The sequence below is a fragment of the Syzygium oleosum genome, unplaced genomic scaffold (genome assembly GCF_021117445.2).
Source record: "Syzygium oleosum isolate NSW1041296 unplaced genomic scaffold, Sole_v2.1 Sole_v2.12, whole genome shotgun sequence".
Classification (NCBI taxonomy): domain Eukaryota; kingdom Viridiplantae; phylum Streptophyta; class Magnoliopsida; order Myrtales; family Myrtaceae; genus Syzygium; species Syzygium oleosum.
Window position 1 is genome coordinate 115,703 of NW_026607496.1, and position 24,218 is coordinate 139,920.

A 24,218-nucleotide genomic window follows, 5' to 3' on the forward strand; every position below is an offset into this window, starting at 1 on the left:
TCATAACTGTGGAGAAAGGTTCGTTAATTTCTGCTTCCTTGTTTGCAAGAAAGTAAGAGGTATTCATTGTCGTTGAAAGGAATGAGAATCATTTCATTACGCAAATATTTCGTTATTAGCTGTTTCAAGTGTTTTTTCATCTTTTAAATTTAATAAATCTATATAATGACATTAACGATTTCTTTTTCATAAGTGACAATATTTTTCTACTTGTAATTATTTATATTTTGGTATCTCATTAATTTTTTGTTATGACTATTGTGAAATTATAACGAAATTAAAACTGATAAGAATAAAGAACGCATAGATTTACGGGGAAAACCTTTGCGAAAAAAATCACAGGGAGAGGAAAAACAAAATCTACTATAGAAATTCGAGGATTACAAAAAGTGGCTAAAAAATTAAAGACTCTTTTTGTCTCAACTTCTTAACCTAATAACTTAAAAAAAAAAAATATTTGTACTGCTCTCAAGTCCTAACGTTGGCCTGAGCCCAAAATTTAAGACACACTAAACATTTTTTCTTTCTTCATTTTCAAGAAAATCGATTCTATGGGCCTTCTCATGATTTTGTTTCTCAATATGAGCTTGCAATAAGGAAATGTAGAAATCCAAAAAAAAGAAGAAGCATTGAGTCAAGAATTGAAACCAATTTCCTTAAAAATAATTTGTGGGTGTCCTTTGACCGCGAGTCATTTTGCAGTGGACGGTCAGGCCAGCCGCACCCAAGATTTTTTATTGCTTATTTAGGGAGACAATCTTATATTTGTGCAACCGAGAAAGTAAATCCAGGTGTATATATCTCACATGAGCTGTATATCCGCAATTAATGTGGCCATATCCAAAATTTCCCCACAAGCAAAATCCATGCATTAATAATTGCAACACCAAGAAGTATAGTTACATAAGAGAAGGATATCAAAACTCATTCGAAGAAAATTATATTATGCTAATGGCTACTACAATGACATCATCACATTTCTTTTTCCTTATACTCTGCATTATCATTTCGTCGTACCCAGCTAATGTCGCTTCGTCCAAGACCACCCCAATTAAACCTTGGGGAATAGCCATCAAGCTCATCCACCATGATTCTATTCAATCTCCATATTACAATCCGAAGGTCACCATCTTCGAGCGAGCTGAACTTGCCATTAATGGTTCGCTCGCCCACATCCGCTCCTTGAGCAAAATAATTGCTACTCCAAATGATGACGGCGTTCGCGTCGGTCTCATCCCTGCCATTGGCCTACACGGTTTCCTTGCCAATATATCCATCGGTACGCCGCCGGTCCCGCAACTCGTGCAAATCGACACGGGAAGTGATCTCTTTTGGTTTCAGTGCCTGCCCTGCACTACTTGCTTCAAACAATCTCCTCCTCTTTTCGATCCCGCCAAATCGTCGACGTACTCCAATATTCGTTGCGGTTCCCAAGCTTGCGTACAATCTGGTGACAAGTGCGATCCTAATAATGAGTATTGCATTTACGAGAGGTCGTATTTTGACAAATCCACCTCAGCCGGTAACCTCGCCTCCGAACAAGTGACCTTTGAGACATCCGATGAGGGCACGGTATAGGTGCAAATTGAGGTGTTCGGATGCGGCCACGTAAATAAAGACGCTACGGAAGGGCAAGAAAGCGGGTTATTAGGACTAGGCGTTGGTGATGGTAATTTGCCAAATCTGGTTAAACAATTAGGCTCCAAATTTTCTTACTGCATCGGCAACATAAACGACCCGCAGTATCAATACAATGAACTCAGCTTGGGGAACGGGGCGATCATGGAAGGTGATTCTACGACTCTGGAGACTTACAGGGGTTTATACTATTTGGACCTCCAAGGTATTAGCGTCGGAGAGAAGAAGCTACAGATCGACCCCTTGGTATATTCAAAAGAGGGCTTATGGGTCAAGGAGGAGTGATTATAGACTCGGGAACCACGCTCACGCCCCTGAAGGAAGAGGTGTACGTTCCACTGCAAAATGAGGTCGAGAGTTTGATGGCAGGAAAGCTGGAGAGGGTGAGTAATCCCGAGTTCTTTTGCTACGCAGGGAACGTGGAGAGAGATTTAACGGGATTTCCTATCGTCACCTTGCAATTCTCGGGCAGCGCGCAACTCGGCTTAGACACCAACAGCATGTTTGTCCAGTTAACGGCGGATGTCTTGTGCATGGCCATCATTAAGTCACCACCTGATATGAACGGTTTATCCTGTTGGATGTTTGTTTGTAAAACAAACAAAACAATGCCTTTTCCTTTGTCCCACATAGGAAAGTTTTGGGTAAGTGGGCCAATTTATAACTGTGGGTGTCTTCTTACTCCTTAGAGTGAAGACAATGGGGTGTGTGCTAGTCCACACAATACCCTCGTGCGGGTGCGCGATTATTAGCTCTAATCCCTTTATTTTTTATTTTATTTCGTAAGGTTATCTCCTTAATCTTTATTAGTTGAAAGGTTGTTTTTTGTTTATTAAATAATTTTCGAAATTATGAAAATTCGGAATTTTATTTATATATTTATTTTATTTTATTTTATTCCGAATTTTATATGTGTCTTTTCAAGACAACTTTCGGAGATTATACTTGTTCAGTTTTCAACTTTTTCCGAAGGGTTGCATTTGTTCAGTTTGCAACTTCTTCCGAAGGAATATCTTTATTAGCTTTGCAACCTTTCGTGAAGAGTTGCCTATGAAGACCGATTTCTATATATGTCAATTTTTGGCAAGAAGGAAAAATCAATCAATTTTTCAAGTCTTCTTTCGAAAAACTACAGCCATCATTTTCAATTGTTTCCTAGAGAGATCCTGGAGAAATACTAGAATTGCTATATAGTATTCTTATTTTGAGATTTTATTGTATCCTGGAGGATTTTTGCCGGTGACCATTAGCAACAATTGTGGGGCAAATAAATCCTTAAGGAAAGTGATATCACGCCTCAAAGTCCGACTTGATTGCTCTCTTTATTCGAAGCCATTCAAATTTTACAACATATCCGTTATTGGAGTGCTGACACAACAGTCCTATAATATAGGGTATGACATCAAACAGGGCAAGATTTTCTTCCAAAGGATTGAGTGCAGTGCTCTCCAATCACTTGTATGATCACATACGATTAAAAATATTCTAGCGATACGGTATCGATGTATTCGATATTTTCTTGAGTAAAAATAAGAAAGGGGATAGGAATGACTTTTTTGTGCAAGGAGTTACTTTGAGAGCCATTTCTCCAAAGAAGATATTTGAGTTCAGATTTATGTTTAACCGAGAGACTTTATAAAATCCCTGAGTTGCATCAATGAACGTCCGAGTCTAGATTTGATTGAGTTTAGTGTCTTCGCTGGCTTCATTTGTCTATTTCTATTACATAAGCTGTAGTCGATTTCTGTTTGTCCTCGTTAGAAGCAAATCTGGTAATTGCTCACTCCACAGTTTATTTCTATTACATAAGCTGTAGTCGATTTCTGTTTGTCCTCGTTAGAAGCAAATTTGGTAATTGCTTAGTCCACGGTTTATATGAGACGAGCTTGAATTTGCATATTGATGAACTTGGCCGCGAAACATCTGAACAAAATTGGATCCATCCTGATGGGCGTTAACGCTTGTATGCTTTGGATTTGGTTGAGAAGCATTTGTAGTTGATATGATCGTGCTGAGATTTGATGAGATTCTGTGTTTGTATGTAAAACATGGTTTGGTAGTGAGGAAAATAAGACTTAGATTTATGAACGGAATTCATTGATTCATTGATTGACTCACTGGTTGAGGAATGTATCTGCATCTTCAAAAGAGAAACATGTAAGGGTACAACAGATGGGGGCAGAGAATAGTGAAATAGTGAAATGTGTGACGGTTGATTGCGCTTTCTAAGCTAGTTGTTTGTCATGGTGTTGCTTGTTTTTTTTTTTAATTATTTTAGCGCTAAACCATTCTCTGTTTTTTTAACGTGATATGGTGTTGCTGGTGCAAACAATAATTTGGTCATGCTTGGTGGGGAACTGACTTCTGATTATGATCCTCTTTGGCCTTGAGATACTTGAATTAACATTTCAGGTGTGTTTGTTTGAGTAAAAGTGTTTTCCGAAAATTAATTTTCCTGACTTTTCGCCGAAAATGACTAGTCATCCGAAAATACTTTTCGATCAACAAAAATATTCTCATATAAAATTAGGAAGGTGAATTCCTAAATCTTAAAAAGTCAAAACACTATCCGAAATTGTTTCTCTTTCCCGAGTTGACTCAAAACCGACTCGTCTCTCTCTTCTCTCAGCAGCAGAGCCTCGTGCTTTGCCACCGCCTCCTTGCAACTCCCACTTCGGACAATTATAATTTTGGATGACAATTTTGCTTCTGTTGTTATGGTTGGTAATCGACGATGGTCTATTGTGGTATTCTGCCTAAATTTAATTAAAAGAGGAATTTAGCATGTTCATGACAGTGTTGTCGTGTAATTGAATTTTTTTGAAAGGAGGTATCAAGCGATGGCACTTAGTTATATTGGAGCTTGAGTACATAAGTTACATGGAGAGTTTTCTTTCTGGAAAGATGTGTACTGATTTGACTGGATATACATTGGTATTGTGCATCTTTACTTGACTTGGGTACCTAGCTAGTCTAGGTTCCTTAAACAAGTACTCCACAATACTAAAATTTCACCTGCACATATGGAAATTTTTCTGATTTGTAAAACTGCAATGGAATTGGGTCTTGGCAAATCTTTTTTCTTACTTATTGCGTAGTTGAATATTCGATCCCACGTGTCAACTTAATGATTTCGATTATCAGGGGTTATGATTTTGAATCTGGGGTTGATTAATCCTTAGAAAGTGCAGTGGTGGTTGACAGACTTCAAATTACCTGTGGAACGTAGGCTGTCACGGGGGGAAGATCACTGTATGCAAAAAATTCAGAAATTTATCCAGTTTCAGCTTACAGTTAATGTTGCAGCTCTTATTATAAACGTTGTTGCTGCTGTTTCCTCGTGTGATGTTCCACTGAATGCAGTGCAGGTACGCTCTCTCTCGGTCTCTCTCCCTCTCTCTCTCTGGTGCAGACCTCCACATGATATTTGCTTTCTTTAGTTCTGAACTTTTCTCTTTGCTTGCAGCTTCTCCGGGTTAATCTTATCATGGACACCCTTGGAGTATTAGCACTGTCTACCGAGCCTTAATCTTATCGTGGACACCCTTGGAGCATTAGCACTGTCTACCGAGCCTCCAACTGACCACCTTTTGCATAGGCCTCCAGTCAGTAGGAGATAAGAGTAACTGGTTTTTATTGGGTGCAATATAATTTTGGTCACAAGCTTGGAGATCATGTTTTTATGGTCAACTCAAATTCCCTGTTTCTTTAGATCTGTATCGCAATTTATTCACTTGCTTGAACCTGTTGTTTATCCTTACTCTTTGACTATGCCCTGACTGGGTGATTTTCTCAATTGCAGAGAACCTCTTACTACAAATATCATGTGGAGGAATTTATGGATACAGATATGGCCACTAAGGCTTTACACGAAAGAGTTTTTGCTGGCTTTTTTCTCCTAACAATGTAGAGTTTGGATCTTTAGGCTGCCTATCAAGTGAGTGTCCTGCTTGTCCTCAGTTTCCGAGGTAGAAGCTTACTGAATTTGAAGTATGATACAAGCGATCGTGCTAACAAAGTGAAGACCACTGTTCAGATAATAGTAACACTGACTTGACACATAAGTCGATCAGCAAGCTGTTCACATTCAATTCTTTCAAACATCTTCCCTTGAGCAATGTCGTACCCGAAATTGTGATGTTGTTGAGCTTGTTGTTCCTGATGGTGGATCGAGTTTCCACTTTTGGCCGTGGGACTGAGGAATGCCACACCATATTTGACATGAACGAGAACCTTACGCGAAGAACAACCTTGTTCGACATAAATGAGCAGCACTCGCCCAATCTTTTTCAACCCCTTGATCTTGATGCGGCTTAGTTTTTGCCGTTTGCGCCATCTGATCGATAGCTCTTCTCAGTATGGAAATGGCTCAAAGAAGAAGCGATTGACTAAGCAGAGAGTGTGCCTAGTTTTGGATTCTCCCTTTCCATTTTTAACCGATCCTCTCCTTTCTGTTTTCGCAGAGGGCTCCTTTGGGTTTGCTTCGGACATGTACAATGATCACTTGTTCAAATCTTCAACACCTTGATCTTGACCCTGAAACTCGCCTCGCCGCCCACAATGAACAGACAGACAAGAAAAAGAGAAAAAAAGAAACGAAAACTACAAATTATATTTAAAAAAAATTATGCAAGTCAATGCAATAATCGGGGATTAACGTACAATACTCACAAGGAGCGAACCCTAGGCTCTGATACCATGTCGAAGAATAGTTTTTTCTCTATTGAATCATTCTGTATAGAATTACAATCTTTCTTATATACAATACAGGGGATAACCCTAGCATCTCAATAAATTAGGAAAAAATAAAAAAATCTCTATTTTGTAGAAAATACAGCTCAGGCCAACAGAAATATGGTATAAATAGGATACTTCATTCTTGTAAATGGGCGTGTGAGGTTTAGACCTCCACCAGCATCGAGTGCGGGGAGCATGTACTGAAATGCATATCCCTTAGTTCCCTTGCCATTCCAACTACATCGTTTGTACTTCATATTAAATTATGCAACTATATTTCCATATCCCATAGCCTACTATCCCTTGAATACTCATCCATATACCTTGCCCCTTGTTGACTCCTGAGTCAGCTATACTATACACATATAAACTTGCACACACTCAAACCACAAACTATCATTGAAATTAAAAGGGATAAGTGCACTACAAGTCCTAAAACTTGTCACAAAAGTGCATTTGAGTCCTAAAACTTACAAAAAGTGTAATTGAGTCCTAAAACTTATCAAATTGATTCAATCGAGTCCTAAACTTAACACCGTTAAATTTACTAACGGAAAACGCTGACGTGGCGCTGATGTGTCATATTTTAATACTTTTATTGAGACACGTGGCGTCCAACAAGCGCCACGTCAGAAAAAGTTAAAAAAAAATGTAAATTAAATTAGAAAAAGCTATAAAAAAACAAAAAAAAAATGGAAAAAAAACCCTAAACCAGCAGCTGCGGCAATGGCCAAGCCCTCGCCGATGGCCGCCGCCACAGCCGCCGGGAAGGACCGGCGGAGGTCACCTGGGCCTTCCCGAAGCCCGGCGACCCTCTCTGGCCCCGGGCAAGTCCCCGGCGAGGGCCTGCAGCCCTCGATCTGGGGGCGGGCGCGACCTTCACCCCAGATCTGAGCGAGGGTCGCCGGCCCTTGCCTGGGGCCGGCGCGAATCGGCGAGGCCTCGCCCAGGGTGGGCGACCCCAGGCGAGTCCCCAGTGAGGGTCTGCAGCCCCTGATCTGGGGGAGGGCGCGACCCTCGCCCCAGATCTGAGCGAGGGTCGCCGGCCCTCGCCTGGGGTCGGCGCGGACCGTCGAAGCCTCGCCCAGGGTGGGCGACCCCAGGCGAGGTCTCGCCGGCCCTCGCTTGGGGCCGGCGCGGACCAGCAAGGCCTCGCCCAGGGTGGGCGACCCTAGGCGAGGCCTTGCCGGCCCCCGGCGACCCTCGCTCAGATCTGAGGCGAGGGCTCCCCCAAATCGGGGGCTTCATGTCGTCGCCGGGGACCGGTGGGGAATCGCCCGGGGCCGGCGAGGGTCGCCGGGCTTCGGGAAGGCCCAGGCAACCTCCGCCGGCCCTTCCCGGCAGCTGTGGCGGCGGCCACCAGCGAGGGCTTGGCCACCGCCGCAGCTGCTGGGTGGGGTCTCCTTTTTTTTTTCATAGCTTTTTTCTAATTTAAATTTAAATTTTATTTTTGCTGACGTGGCGCTTATTGCACGCCACATCATTGCCACGTGTCCCAATAAAAGTAATAAAATATGACACGTCAACGCCACGTCAGTGTTTTCCGTTAGTAAATTTAACGGTGTTAAGTTTAGGACTTGATTGAATCAATTTAACAAGTTTTAGGACTCAATTGCACTTTTTGTAAGTTTTAAGACTCAAATGCACTTTTATGACAAGTTTTAGGACTTGTAGTGCACTTATCCCAAATTAAAATCATCCTTCCGCACAATCTAAATTCCAACATGTAGGAATAGAAAGAGTAAATGTGGAATCTTACCTGGAAAAACTTATCCCACAACTCCTTGAAAGGTAGTGAAGTGGGACTCAAAAACATCAAGGCTATTTTCGGGTTCATTGTTTTAAGTGGAGGAGTGTTTAGTATGTTCATGGTCACAACACATGATACCAGCTCTTCATCAGTGTATTCCCTTGCAGGACGCCAATCTGGAAAAGTGTGGTAAAAAATGGAAGAAAACATGCGGGCAAGACTGTGTCTGGGAGGATATATGGACGCGAAAATCAAGTACATAATCCTCATTGCAAATCCCACTATAGTGCACATCATTTTCTTCAACGGAAGACGAGGGCGATTGCCCGCCAAAATTTGGACACAATCCATACCGGATCTCCAACCTTCAGCTGTTTCCATCAAGAAAACTAGATTAATTCATCAAAGCTTTCCCATAAAATGTTCATCCAGAAACATTCAAAAATCTAAACATTTCGCAAACATCACGTGAGACACACTCCATCCAATCCTCGGAATAGTTCACCCTTCCAAAATCAAAGTAACGGAAAAGGAACCACAATACCAGGACAAATGGGGAGGCTCAACACCACTGCGAGTTCGGTTGATGTATAAATGGAACAATAATCATTGGGAACCAAAGTTTAAACAAAACCAAAATAATTCAGAAAACGAAGTATCCAAATAAAAAACAGCGCGCAGCTGACTAGTCGACCCTGTTGTGGGGGTGAATTAGCCAAATTTGAGAACGTTGGCAAGTATTGCAGCATTTTATTTCCAGTTGGTCCTTGAATTTTCTACTTTCATAAGATGCCACAACCATTCCAACACAATTATCTTGCCATACCAAATTCGACAGTGTCAAAAACATTCCGACACAATTTTTGCTATACAAAATACAGCAGTGTAATTTAAACAACGGTGACATATCCTTGGTGCATCTCATTGCTTCCTACATAGCCTAAATTGCGTCTTGTGCGGTGCAGATGGAGATAGACAGTTGGATAGGGAATGCAGCTAATGCCTTATGGGTACGCATATTAGTCAGGCCAGGCAAGATGTTCACCCCAAATTTCATTTGTCCACTCTTTTTTTCAAATCTACAAGGAGCATGATGAAGTTAAGGAGGGGTGGACTCACAATAATATTATGAAAGCGGCATCTCATAAAAATTGCGACTTGATAGGTACCGAATAAAAAAGACGAACCGGAAGTGAGAGGGGAGACAATACCTCGGATGGGTTTTCTTCAAGCTTGAAAAAGGCGAAGAAATTCGCAGACTTTCGAGCTCCAATGCAGGAAAAAATCAGGGTTTGTAAGCGAAACCAGATTGCATCCTTCATTGTTCCTGATGGTGGATCGAGTTTCCACTTTTGGCCGTGGGACTGAGGAATGCCACACCATATTTGACATGAACGAGAACCTTCCGCGAACAACAACCTTGTTCGACATAAATGAGCAGCACTCGCCCAATCTTCTTCAACCCCTTGATCTTGATGCGGCTTAGTTTTTGCCGTTTGCTCCATCTGATCGATAGCTCTTCTCAGTATGGAAATGGCTCAAAGAAGAAGCGATTGACTAAGCAGAGAGTGTGCCTAGTTTTGGACTCTCCCTTCCCATTTTTAACCGATCCTCTCCTTTCTATTTTCGCATAGGGCTCCCCTGGCTTTGCTTCGGACATGTACAATGAGCACTTGTTCAAATCTTCAACACCTTGATCTTGACCCTGAAACTCGCATCGCCGCCCACAACGAACAGACAGACAAGAAAAAGAGAAAAAAAGAAACGAAAACTACAAATTATATTTAAAAAAATTATGCAAGTCAATGCCGTAATCGGGGATTAACGTACAATACTCACAAGGAGCGAACCCTAGGCTCTGATACCATGTCGAAGAATAGTTTTTTCTATATTGAATCATTCTGTACAGCATTACAATCTTTCTTATATACAATACAGGGGATAACCCTAGCATCTCAATAAATTAGGAAAAAATAAAAAAATCTCTATTTTGTAGAAAATACAGCTCACGCCAACAGAAATATGGTATAAATAGGATACTTCATTCTTGTAAATGGCCGTGTGAGGTTTAGACCTCCACCAGCACCGAGTGTGGGGAGCATGTACTGAAATGCATATCCCTTAGCTCCCTCGCCATTCCAACTACATCGTTTGTACTCCACATTAAATTATGCAACTATATTTCCATATCCCATAGCCTACTATCCCTTGAATACTCATCCATATACCTTGCCCCTTGTTGACTCCTGAGTCATCTATACTATACACATATAAACTTGCGCATACTCAAACCACAAACTATCATTGAAATTAAAATCATACTTCCACACAATCTAAATTCCAATATGTAGGAATAGAAAGAGTAAATGTGGAATCTCACCTGGAAAAACTTATCCCATAACTCCTTGAAAGGTAGCGAAGTGGGACTCAAGAACATGAAGGCTATTTTCGGGTTCATTGTTTTAAGTGGAGGAGTGTTTAGTATGTCTATGGTCACAACACGTGATGCCAGCTCTTCATCAGTGTATTCCATTGCAGGACGCCAATCTGGAAAAGTGTGGTCAAAAATGGAAGAAAACATGCGGGCAAGACTGTGTCTGGGAGGATATATGGACGTGAAAATCAGGAACATAATCCCCATTGCAAATCCCACTGTAGTGCACATCATCTTCTTCAACGGAAGACGAGGGCGATTGCCGCCAAAATTTGGACACAATCCATACCAGATCTCCAACCTTCGGCTGTTTCCATCAAGAAGACTAGATTAATGCATCAAAGCTTTCCCATAAAATGTTCATCCAGCAACATTCAAAAATCTAAACATCTCGCAAACCTCACGTTAGACAGACTCCATCCAATCCTCGGAATAGTTCACCCTTCCAAAATCAAAGAAACGGAAAAGGAACCACAATACCAGGACAAACGGGGAGGCTCAACACCACTGCTAGTTCGGTTGATGTATAAATGGAACAATAATCAATGGGAACCAAAGTTTAAACAGAACCAAAATAATTCAGAAAACGAAGTATCCAAATCAGAAACAGCGCGCAGCTGACTAGTCGACTCTGTTGTGGGGGTGAATTAGCCAAATTTAAGAACGTTGGCAAGTATTGCAACATTTTGTTTCCCGTTGATCCTTGAATTTTCTACGTTCACAAGATGCCACAGCCATTCCAACACAATTATCTTGCCATACCAAATTCGACAGTGTCAAAAACATTCCGACACAATTTTTGCTATACAAAATACAGCAGTGTAATTTAAACAACGGTGACATATCCTTGGTGCATCTCATTGCTTCCTACATAGCCTAAACTGTGTCTTGTGCGGTGCAGATGGAGACAGACAGTTAGTTAGGGAATGCAGCTAATGCCTTATGGGTACGCATATTAGTTAGGCCAGGCAAGATGTTCACCCCAAATTTCAGTTGTCCACTCTTTTTTTCAAATCTACAAGGAGCATGACGAAGTTAAGGAGGGGTGGACTCACAATAACAATATGAAAGCGGCATCTCATAAAAATTGCGACTTGATAGGTACCGAATAAAAAAGATGAACTGGAAGTGAGAGGGGAGACAATACCTCGGATGGGTTTTCTTCAAGCTTGAAAAAGGCAAAGAAATTCGCAGACTTTCGAGCTCCAATGCAGGAAAAAATCAGGGTTTGTATGCGAAACCAGATTGCATCTTTCATTGTTCCTGATGGTGGATCGAGTTTCCACTTTTGGCCGTGGGACTGAGGAATGCCACACCATATTTGACATGAACGAGAACCTTCTGCGAAGAACAGCCTTGTTCGACATAAATGAGCAGCACTCGCCCAATCTTCTTTAACCCCTTGATCTTGATGCGGCTTAGTTTTTGCCGTTTGCGCCATCTGATCGATAGCTCTTCTCAGTATGGAAATGGCTCAAAGAAGAAGCGATTGACTAAGCAGAGAGTGTGCCTTGCAAGTCAATGCAGTAATCGGGGATTAACGTACAGTACTCACAAGGAGCTAACCCTAGGCTCTGATACCATGTCGAAGAATAGTTTTCTCTATATTGAATCATTCTGTACAGTATTACAATCTTTCTTATATACAATACAAGGGATAACCCTAGCATCTCAATAAATCAGGAAAAAATAAAAAATCTCTATTTTGTAGGAAATACAGCTCACGCCAATAGAAATATTGTATAAATAGGATACTTCATTCTTGTAAATGGCCGTGTGAGGTTTAGACCTCCACCAGCACTGAGTGTGGGGAGCATGTACTAAAATGCATATCCCTTAGCTCCCTCGCCATTCCAACTACATTGTTTGTACTCCACATTAAATTATGCAACTATATTTCCATATCCCATAGCCTACTATCCCTTGAATACTCATCCATATACCTTGCCCCTTGTTGACTCCTGAGTCAGCTATACTATACACAAATAAACTTGCCCACACTCAAACCACAAACTATCATTGAAATTAAAATCATCCTTCCGCACAATCTAAATTCCAACATGTAGGAATAGAAAGAGTAAATGTGGAATCTTACCTGGAAAAACTTATCCCACAACTCCTCGAAAGGTAGCGAAGCAGGAATCAAGAACATGAAGGCTATTTTCGGGTTCATTGTTTTAAGTGGAGGAGTGTTTAGTATGTCTATGGTCACAACACGTGATGCCAGCTCTTGATCAGTGTATTCCCTTGCAGGACGCCAATCTGGAAAAGTGTGGTAAAAAATGGAAGAAAACATGCGGGCAAGACTGTGTCTGGGAGGATATATGGACGCGAAAATCAAGAACATAATCCCCTTTGCAAATCCCACTATAGTGCACATCATCTTCTTCAACGGAAGACAAGGGCGATTGCCCGCCAAAAGTTGGACACAATCCATACCGGATCTCTAACCTTCAGCTGTTTCCATCAAGAAGACTAGACTAATGCATCAAAGCTTTCCCATAAAATGTTCATCCAGCAACATTCAAAAATTTAAACATCTCGCAAACCTCACGTGAGACACACTCCATCCAATCCTCGGAATAGTTCACCCTTCCAAAATCAAAGAAACGGAAAAGAAACCACAATACCAGGACAAACGGGGAGGCTCAACACCACTGCGAGTTCGGTTGATGTATAAATGGAACAATAATCAATGGGAACCAAAGTTTAAACAGAAACCAGATTGCATCTTTCAGGGTTTGTATGCAAAACCAGATTGCATCTTTCATTGTTCCTGATGGTGGATCGAGTTTCCACTTTTGGCCGTGGGACTGAGAAATGCCACACCATATTTGACATGAAGGAGAACCTTCCGCGAAGAACAGCCTTGTTCGACATAAATGAGTAGCACTCGCCCAATCTTCTTCAACCCCTTAATCTTGATGCGGCTTAGTTTTTGCCGTTTGCGCCGTCTGATCGATTGCTCTTCTCAGTATGGAAATGGCTCAAAGAAGAAGCGATTGACTAAGCAGAGAGTGTGCCTAGTTTTGGACTCTCCCTTTCCATTTTTAACCGATCCTCTCCTTTCTGTTTTCGCAGAGGGCTCCTCTGGCTTTGCTTCGAACATGTACAATGAACACTTGTTCAAATCTTCAACACCTTGATCTTGACCCTAAAACTCGCCTCGCCGCCCACAATGAACAGACAGACAAGAAAAAGAGAAAAGTAAAAAAAGCGAGGCTCTTGTAAACTATTGAAACCATAGACAGTGATCACCCTTTCGAGCTACACTCTAATACCTTCTTATCAAGAACATCAAACAAGCGGTTCTCCTCCATTGAAAGATGAAATACGTGCAACTTCCGTGCACATTCCGTGCATGGACCGTGCACATTTTCTAGAAGGGTTATTGATTAAGGTTTAAAGAGGTTTTTCCATCTAAATGTCTAATTTGGACTTAGATTAGGATTATGATTTCCAAGACTTATCTTGAGATTAAGGTGAAGCTTCAAGAAAAAAAAACAAGTCCTTTGTAGCCTTTCTTGCAAAAAAAAATATCTTACCCCGTGCATCTAGTCATGAAAAAAGTAAAAAGAGCGAGGGTTTCATAGACGGTGATCACCGTTTTGAGGGACACTCTAATACTTCCTTATCAAGAACATCAAACAAGCGGCCCACAAGCGGCCCTTGGAAATTACTTTTCTCCGGTTAGTAGTTCGACAAGGACCACTCCGAAGCTATTTATAGGGTTCCGCCTTTCTCCGGTTAGTAGTTCGACAAGGACCACTCCGAAGCTATATATAGGGTTCCGCCTACCATTGCGGTCAAGTGAGTTTGGTAATTGACTTGGAAGCTCCAAAATCTGCCACTTTGACTCGATATTTTTTGTCCAAAAGTATATTCGATGACTAATGAATATAAAGAGCATTTATGACTCCATTGTTAAGCAATATGGGACAATACTTCAACACCCCCTCTCACGTGCAATTACGTGCAAGCTCCGCCACTTTGGCTCTATATTCTTTGTCCAAAAGTATATCCGACGACTTGATATCACAGTGATAAACGGGTATGGCCGCAGCAAAATGAAAATATGAAACAGCCCTAGCCACTTTATTGGCAATTCTTAACTGCAAAGAAACGAAAACTACAAATTATATTAAAAAAAAATTATGCAAGTCAATGCCCGTTGCCCACACATAAGTCAGTCGGCCGGCATCCACGTCGGCGATTTTCTGCCCAAAATTGGCCTGATTGGCTAAATTGACAATTTGTCAAAAGGTTTAGGACTAAATTTGTCAAATTGAAATATTTATAACTGAATTGACGCAATTATAATAAGCTTATGAATTTTTTAATAATTTCACCATTTTGCAATCAATTATGTTGGGAGCTTGTTTACAAGTGATTTGAAGACCTGAGAAAGCAAAGGTCACAATCTATGGAGCGTGGCTTGGGAAAAAGATTAATATATACCGAAGAGAAATGAGAAGATAAAGTCAATAGCCTCGCCCAGAGTTGTATAGTTGTTTTGCCTGAGCGTTACCTCTCATCTTGTCAGAGTAAGTGTAATTACCTCACTTTCTGTGCTCGAGTGTTCCCCGCTCACTCACTTTCTGGACGAGTAAGAGGTATTAATTTCAGTTTCTCCATCTCTAGCCTACTTAGTCACTATACTTTGGAAATTTCTATGCTCGTCCATCACCGCCTGCACCTCATGCGCTCTTTGCTTGGCTGGACGAGCGCCCGGCCACCGGTGAGGCTTGCAAAGCGACCCCACTCTCGTACTCCCTCTCTCCTCTCTTCCATCAATGGTGCCGCCCAAGGCTGGTGACGACGGTCTCTCTATTATTCATTCATTGCTTTTTTGCGTAAGGCAAAATATAAGACTAAACTTTTTATTTGATATTATATTTTTCGCAACATTCCATTGGCCACCGCATCCTACAAAGCGTTCTCGATTATTGTTCTAACATATTAGGAACTTCGCCTGAATTTCGAAGAAGGATTCAAATCGTGCTGATTTGTGTTGGATCCACCAAAAATACTAATGATTTATGTCAAATGTGGCTTTGATCGTGTTTTTCTCCGAGGTGATTGGAATCGTGCAGGTGAAAACAATGTCCTATAATCTTATAAGAAAACCTTCAGGAAATTTATCGAGTGATTAAGTGCTTGTTCTAATGCAGCAGATCATTTGAGATCAGTAATATCATTTGGAAAGAAATATATGGTTCAAACGTGGAGGTGCACGTGTGTGCATTTATGTTTGTGGAGGGAGAAAGGGATGGGAGAATCGCCTTAAAATATATTTCTATGATTGTAATTCTTGTCCCGGTTTTAATAGCATAATGAACAATGCGAAGTATGATTAATTCTTTTACAAATTGACATGTTAAATAATAGGACCGATTGCATGTGGACATTATAACTACCGGGTCATATTTAGTATCCAATAAAATTATGTCACATCTCTCCAAATCAATTATTCTGTATACGATTTTTAGTACATTTAGTGTTATTTTGCAATTGATCATGTCAGGAGCTTGTTTATGAGTGATTTGAAGACCTAAGAAAGCAAATGCCAAAACTAATAAACGGTTTCGACCAAAAAAAACTCTTGCAAATGATTGCAAGAGTACTCCGTCCTAATTTCCAATCATTCAGGGATAGAAATATGATAAGCATAAGCAGTCCCGCTACAATTGCCTCGCCCTTTGTAGATATCCGATACGAACAGTGCAGAGAATCATCTAATAAGACGGCTAATAAATGTGACCGGACCAGGTAGCAATGAACTACCAAGTTCCGACCCCAGATTATCGCACCGGTTTGAATCCGAAACGTGGATGGATTATCTTATGAAGGATGTTGACTTACCAATTGCTTCGAAGCAAAATATCTCAAAAGAATTCCACTGTGAAGAAGCCTTCTCAGAAGAACTCCCATAGTTCTCGACACAAGAGCGTGTAGTTCCTTGACCTAGCATTAAGACAAGGCAAAACAACTCCGTCACAAAACAAAGAACACGCACATATCGACGCAGAACATAGTACAAGGTTATTGCCAGCAGATGTGGAAGTTCACAACTTTCCTGCTACTATCCATATATTAGAATCAGTGACATGTTTAGTCCCATGTCCTTGTGAATGGACAGGAGCTCTTTACAAATAGCACATCCTTCCACTAAAATGGGTTGAAATGCCTGTATGCCTAATCTATGCAGAGTAGGCACTCTATTTAGCAATACGGGGTGCCCCTGCATAACTTCTTGCTAATCGTTGGTTTATCTCTTCGGGCAGTGAGACTTTCTCAGAAGTGGTAAATAATTGGACTTTGCAATGTCGATACACGTTTAGTGGGTTAGGTATCTGTCAAGTTCCTAACTAAACTGATGTCCCCGAGTTCCTCTTTTGCTTGGCAATGTTGTCCACTTCATGCTTTTTGAGTATCAATTTCAGTCCCCCGCTAATTATCATTGAACCTGCGAGTAATGGACTTTCGATTCAATCACCGGAGAAGTGCATTCAGGATGAAGTCTAGCAGCTCTCAGCATCCATACGTTCAAGGACATGCCACGCCTCTTCTTCCGTGGATTAGACAAATTACTGAATCCTCAATCCATCATTCACGGCCTCAGGACGCACAGTGAATGTGAAGTAAGAATTTGTTTGACACCTGTTAGGATGATAGATGAAATGATAGAAATTTATTAGGAGTCTCTAAGACATGGTGATCTGAAGCCAAGTCTGACAAAATATTAGTTCATTCTCGAATGGGCAGACTTCAGTGCCCCCAACTAGCGGGAAAAATGCCAAAAAAGTCATAAACCTTTTGTATTTGTGCCAATTTAGTCCTTAACCTTTTTTTTGTGTCAATTCAATCTTAAACATTTTGTATTGGTGCCAATTCAGTCCTAAACCTTTTTGTCTTTGTGTCAATTCAGTCATTTCGGCCAATTTCGGCCGGATTTTGCTGACATGGACGCTGGCGGCCGATCACCGGTGCTGACGTGGACAACTTTTAATAATATTTTAATATTTTTTTGAATTTTTTTTTCTCCTCCCCTCCCTCCTTCCTCTAGCCGGTCGCCGGACCGGCGATCGGCCAAAGGCCGACGAGGACCTCGTCGGCCACTGGCGAGGCTCGCCCTCGCCAGCAACGGTGAAGGCGAGCCTCACCATGGCTGGACGAGGCTGGACCTCACTAGATCCGGCGACCGGCTAGAGGAAGGAGTGAGGGGAGAAGAAAAAAAATTCAAAAAAATATTAAAATATTATTAAAAGTTGTCCACGTCAGCGCCGGTGATCGGCCGCCGGCGTCCATGTCAGCAAAATCCGGCCAAAATTGACCGGAAGGACTGAATTGGCATAAAGACAAAAAGGTTTATGATTGAATTGACACCAATACAAAATGTTTATGGCTGAATTGACACAAAAAAATGGTTTTGGACTAAATTGACATCAATGCAAAAGGTTTAGGACTGAATTGGCACCAAAAATAGGTTTGGGACTAAATTGGCACAAATACAAAAGGTTTAGGACTTTTTTGACACTTTTCCCCCCAACTAGGTGACCAGTTCATTCTTGTTTCTCTGTTTGAATATTATTATGCACGATCATTATGTTAAGGGATGGTTGATAGTTTGGGCCCAAAAGAAGGGGGGAGTAAATAGATAAAGCCCCTAACCACCGCATCCTTTGACTTCTGATCAGAGTAGCGGAATGCATTGAAATTTGCTAAAGGAAAATGTAACACGCATGGGCCACTAGTACCTCGCTTGACCTGAGCTCAGGTTGCATCACATGGGCCACAAATTCGACATTTATCAGGGGTTCAGCTGGAATGTCAAGGTACGTGTACAGGATACAGCATTTGAGGCGGAGAAAATTACCAACGTCCACCTACATCCCAAAAATAATATCCTTCATATTATGATTCCACTTAACAGATCCATAATTATACACATATAGATCAAACTGCAACAGTGTAGGCTCAAGTACGACAATCCATGCTTATAGAAGACTGTAACAATTGACATATCATGTAATTATTGTCACAGATCCACACTCAGCAGCTAAGTCATGCAACAGCAGCACCTAGACATAGAAATACATCTTGCGTAGGATGAGTACTTACAGGTCTCACGAAATCAACATGATCAACTTCAATGAACTGCGGTACCACACCAGCAAAGGCATGTGGTCGAAAAGGCCAATTCAAAAGCCCTTCGCATTAAAAATCCTCCAAATATCCTCCCATTGATAATCCTTGTGGCTGGCATATACTAATGAGTTCCCAAAACGAGTGTCTCCTATCAGAATGCTATCTCTGTCCGTCAGAGCTGGCATATCACAGAAGACACAACCTTCGGCAAGTAAAGCCTGGAACCTGGACAAGTCCTCCACCTTAGTATCTCTGTTACGTTCTTCTCTCTTCTTTTTCGTCATTTTATTTGTCTTTTCTGCCTCTTGCCAAAGTAATTTTCTCTCTCTGTCTCTGGTGAGAGGGGTTAATTGGAGCTGATTTCCCAGTATTAGAATACAAGCCAAAATGTGAACTTGGCGGTAAGTGCAACTGAATCTGATGAATTCCGGGTTTCTGCAGGAAATTACCAGTTTACGGTAAACCGCAGAATGGATCAGTAATGAGAGTATATCGTGGAAAGGATAAATTTATGAAGATCTCACATCTGAGTATTGTACCAATACTTCTTGGCAAGAGGATGTTGATTAGCAAGCTTCTCCATAGTTTGGATGGGTTGCTTTTTTATTGTTAACAAGAGAATGCTGGATGCCAGCAAGTTAGCAACTTATCCATAGTTTTTAGGAGTAGAGTAAAGAAAAGATGCAAGAGTAAATATGGTTTGCAAAGAATAAACAAATATTTAAGGCACGGCCACCAAAGTGATACCATCCTTCGGGATCTGGAGTAACAGGACTCCTGCAACTGCTTAGCGGCAGCAGATGGAAATGTATATTCTTGTCCAATAAGCGAACAAAGCAATGTCAACAACTTGAGGGGAGAAAGTAGCATACTATCATAAACTGGAAGCGCTGTTTCATATAATACCTTCTGTGGACTGAGTTACTTCCAGTTGGATCTCCATTGACGAGCGCCCAAACCATGTAACAGCTCCCGCTATTTTCAAGTCAGCGTCAATATGGATTAGCCTCTTGAGAACCATCCTGTCTACAGAAGCAGTGACTAGTAATAGAGGCCTTGTGGTGCCATCGTCACTGGAGCAATGCTGTTCCAAAAGTAAAGAGGCTAAATACAATGGGATATTCTGTTGTGCACAATTCTAATAATGAATTCCCACACTATATGAACTACTGCTAATCACTAGAGGACTTAGGCATTAAGCCTCTATTTGAAGAACTTGATATGGACAAAGATTGATGAGTATTTAGATATGCACATATACATATCTTCGAGACAAGGTACTGCTTGCAGAAAAGTAGAAGCATGTTCAATTTTTTTGTTTGAGAAATGAACTTCTCTCTAATACCAGAAGACCAATTCTAGATTATTCACACAAAGACTTGACATTCAAACTAAGAATAGCAGAATACTAGAGCTGATTACCCACCGACTGAGCACCAGCATCAGTCAGTTTTATATCAGGAATTTGTCAAAGCACCACTTAACTGCATTACTCTAGTATTTGATGCACCTAGGAGACCGGCGGACCCGTTATGCGACTGGACGAACCGGCGGGTTTGAAGTCAACGATGTCGGATTGAGCTCAAATTTGGTCGGCTGAAGCGAAACGGCGTGCTGATCAATACATGTAGCCTTTGGCTACAATTAACGATGGATTTTCGCGATTCGGGGTCGTTTAGATGAGTTTTTCTATTTTTTAGTATTTTTTATGGGTTAATTTAGTAAAGAGCAGTTTCGTAATTTTATGTTTTGATGTTTACTAATCCTAGTAGGGTTAGGTTTGAGGATATATAAACTTGTTTTAGGGTTTCGTTTTATCAGACTTGGATATTTTTTATTTGATAATCATATTTGGAGGACGAATTGTTCTTTTGTCGAATTTTCTTGTTCAGTCAAATTTTCTATCGCGCTTCGGCATCAATTGGTATCAGAGCACAGGTTGGTTGAATCAATGGCTGAACAGAATCGCGGTCGTGGGCGGCGGGCTCGTGGTGGCCGGGGGCGTGGAGGCGTTCCTGAAGCAGACGACCAACCGCGTCTAAGAGATCTGCGAGACGTAGAAATTGAAGAACAGAGAAGACGAATCCAGGATTTGGAGCGACAACTTGCGGAGGCGAGGTTGGGCGTTCAATCCGAAGAAGAAGCAGAATCTGAGGATCCATCCGATGATGAAGAGGAGGACGTAAACCCTTTTGGGGTTCTGAACCAGGGGCGGAATCGAGGAGTACGACCTGGAAATCAGCGCTCTTCTCAAAATTTCGGAATGAAGATCGAGATTCCCGAATTTAATGGTAAGGCTCATCCTGATGAGTTTATTGATTGGTTGCATACGGTAGAACGGATTTTTGATCTTAAAGACCTAACTGAGGGACAAAAAGTGAAGTTAGTGGCTATCAGGCTGCGAAAACATGCTTCGATTTGGTGGGAACACGTAAAAAAGCAACGCGCTAGAGAGGGCAAGCCGAAGGTGGATCGCTGGGAGAAGATGAAAAAGTTATTACAGAAATTTTTTTTGCCTACCCATTATAGGCAAGAGGCGTTTATCGAATATCATAACGTCAAGCAAGATGATAAAACAGTTGAGGAATTCACAGAAGAATTTGATCGCTTGCGGATGCGTTGTGATGTGGCAGAGGAAGACGAGCAGACGATTGCACGATATCTGGCAGGGCTGCGATATGAGATCTCTGATGTTGTCCAATTGCAGCAGTATTGGACATATGAGGATGTGTGCAGACTAGCCCTTAAGGTGGAGGGGCAGTTTAAAAGAAAGAGCAGTAATTCTAAGTGGTCAGGCAGCAGTTCCAAGTGGTCAGATAAAGAATCCCAAGGAAAAGCGGGAACATCTGCAGTAAATTCGACACCGGTCACAGTTAAGGATGTGAGTTCTAAACCTGCATCCAACGAGGGGCAGAGTAGTGCTGGAACTAGCAGGGGAGGAACTGCAGCCAAGCGGTGTTTCAAGTGTCAGGGATTCGGGCATTTTGCTGCTGATTGTCCGAACCGACAGATTGTGACGCTTGTTGATAATCCAGTCTTTGATGAAGGTCCAGTTTATGATGAATCTGAAGGCGAAGAAGAGGATGCGGATGCGGATGCGGATGCGGATGCGGATGCGGATGCGGATGCGGAACAAGAAGAGATTATCTATGCTGATTCTGGTGAGTCCCTAGTCGTTAGAAGAATATTAAATGTTGCTGTAGCGGATGATGATTCGTGGCTTAGACATAATATTTTTCATACTAAGTGCACTAGTAGAGGAAAAGTATGCAACATGATAATAGATGGTGGGAGTTGTGAGAATGTGGTGTCCACGACTATGGTGGAAAAGTTGGGGTTGAAAACAGAATATCATCATCAACCATACAAGCTGTCGTGGCTTAGAAAAGGGAACGAGGTGAAGGTGAGCAAAAGGTGTCTTGTGCAATTTTCAATTGGAAAAAATTACATCGATGAGGTGTGGTGTGATGTAGTCCCAATGGATGCTTGCCATATTTTATTGGGAAGGCCGTGGCAGTTTGACAGAAAGACACAGCATGATGGTTTCAGAAATACCTACGCATTCAAGAAGGATGGCCGAACCATTACCTTAGGTCCTTCGGATTTGAGAAAGGAAGTGAAGAATAATCTACTGTCCATGTCAGAATTTCAAGAAGAGGCAGTGAACGCGCCTGGGCTTTTTGCCATTGTAGTGATGGAGCGGAATTCTGACAGTCCCGAAATTCCTACCCAAATTCTGCCCTTGCTTGAGGAGTTTGCTGATGTCGTACCGGAAGAGTTGCCACCTGGGTTGCCGGGTGAGCACAATGTTTCTGGAACTTTTAATGTAACAGATTTGTCACCTTACTACACTGAAGAGGAAGAAGACCCTGAAGAGATTGACAACAATGAAGACGAAGCAGATTCGAGGGCGAATCTTTCTCTAGCAGGGGAGGATGATGCACCTAGGAGACCGGCGGACCCGTTATGCGACTGGACGAACCGGCGGGTTTGAAGTCAACGATGTCGGATTGAGCTCAAATTTGGTCGGCTGAAGCGAAACGGCGTGCTGATCAATACTTGTAGCCATTGGCTACAAATAACGATGGATTTTCGCGATTCGGGGTCGTTTAGATGGGTTTTTCTATTTTTTTAGTATTTTTTATGGGTTAATTTAGTAAAGGGCAGTTTCGTAATTTTACGTTTTGATGTTTACTAATCCTAGTAGGGTTAGGTTTGAGGATATATAAACTTGTTTTAGGGTTTCGTTTTATCAGACTTGGATATTTTTGATTTGATAATCATATTTGGAGGATGAATTGTTCTTCTGTCGAATTTTCTTGTTCAGTCAAATTTTCTATCGCGCTTCGGCATCAGTATTGTCAATGACATCACAGGCAATGCATCTTCTGCAGAAAACGTTCGAAATTGTCTTAAAACCATGGTTCAACCATTGAACCACCATTCAAACCGAGAAACTTAAGCTGGAAAAATATCGCAGAGTATAAATAGCACCACGTTCAGAACGAGAAAAAAAAAATTTGTCACCAACCAATAGTTGTTCAAAGCTCAGATTATTCACCTCATAGCATGTAGTCCACCAACTTCCCCATCCTGTTCTCATTCCTAGGATTCCTATACTGCCCTCTAAGCACATGATCACTAGAGAACTTGTAGAAAGTGCTCGTCCTTCTCCGAGACGGACTCCTCGGAACCAATTCGCTCTCCGGAGACGCAGCACTCTTGCTCGCACCGGCATCGCAGACCGCCTCGAATATCATGGATCTTGCTTCCCACGAGGCATTGGTGACAGGGGAGAAGTACACGCCGGGCCACAAGCTGATCGGCTTCCGAATCGACGATCCGGCATCGATGGGCGGAGAACTCTCGTAGGGCGGAGCAGCGGTGGAGGCCACCGGAATTGCATTCGCCGTCGAAGCGGAGGCTCTGTCGTTCGTGGTGGTGGAGAATCGGGCGATGCGAGTCCACGGCTCGAAAGGAGGAAGCTTTGAGAGGAGACGGTTTGAGGGACGTTTGACTATCAATATGATGTACGGAGATTACGATTGACAAAGAAGTAAAAATTATTATTTAAGAAATATTTTGATTAATCATATATAACTTATAGTAAAAAAAGATCAATAAATTTTGTTTTCTTAATTCTCTTAAACAAACCAGCTTGTGCGACGTTAATTTAAGAAAAGTTATATATAGAGATTGAATGCATGTCGTAATGATAATGTTCGTATTAATAATCATTACTGAGGAAAACAAAAGGTTGAAAAGGGAAATTAAAGAAATAAGAAAGGAAAATAGCAATTAAAGTGAACTTTTTAACATTCTCAAAATCAAACTAGAAAAAGAAAACCGTTGAAAATCTACATAATTGGACATGAATCTTTAATTCCTCTTCATCATTATCACTGTCCATTCTTTGATTTTCTTCACCTAAAGGATCACCATCCATTATTCCAAGAAATAACTTAAATCAAGTGTAAGAGAACAAATTTCAGAAATGCAGGATGATAGATT

General features: G+C 41.5%; 1 protein-coding gene and 1 pseudogene across 1 annotated transcript; one reads left to right on the forward strand and one right to left on the reverse strand.

Annotated features, from left to right (window-relative positions):
• The first annotated feature begins 963 nt into the window (after positions 1-963).
• Positions 964-5,167, forward strand: LOC115661760 (aspartic proteinase CDR1-like). Its single transcript, XM_056316619.1, has 4 exons — positions 964-1,522; positions 1,700-1,884; positions 4,821-5,006; positions 5,105-5,167. The coding sequence occupies exons 1-4, from the start codon at positions 964-966 to the stop codon at positions 5,165-5,167; spliced, it is 993 nt and encodes a 330-aa protein (XP_056172594.1).
• Positions 5,168-16,786: 11,619 nt separating this feature from the next.
• On the reverse strand, positions 16,787-24,153 carry LOC115668180 (acyl-coenzyme A thioesterase 2, chloroplastic-like; annotated as a pseudogene).
• Positions 24,154-24,218: the final 65 nt, after the last annotated feature.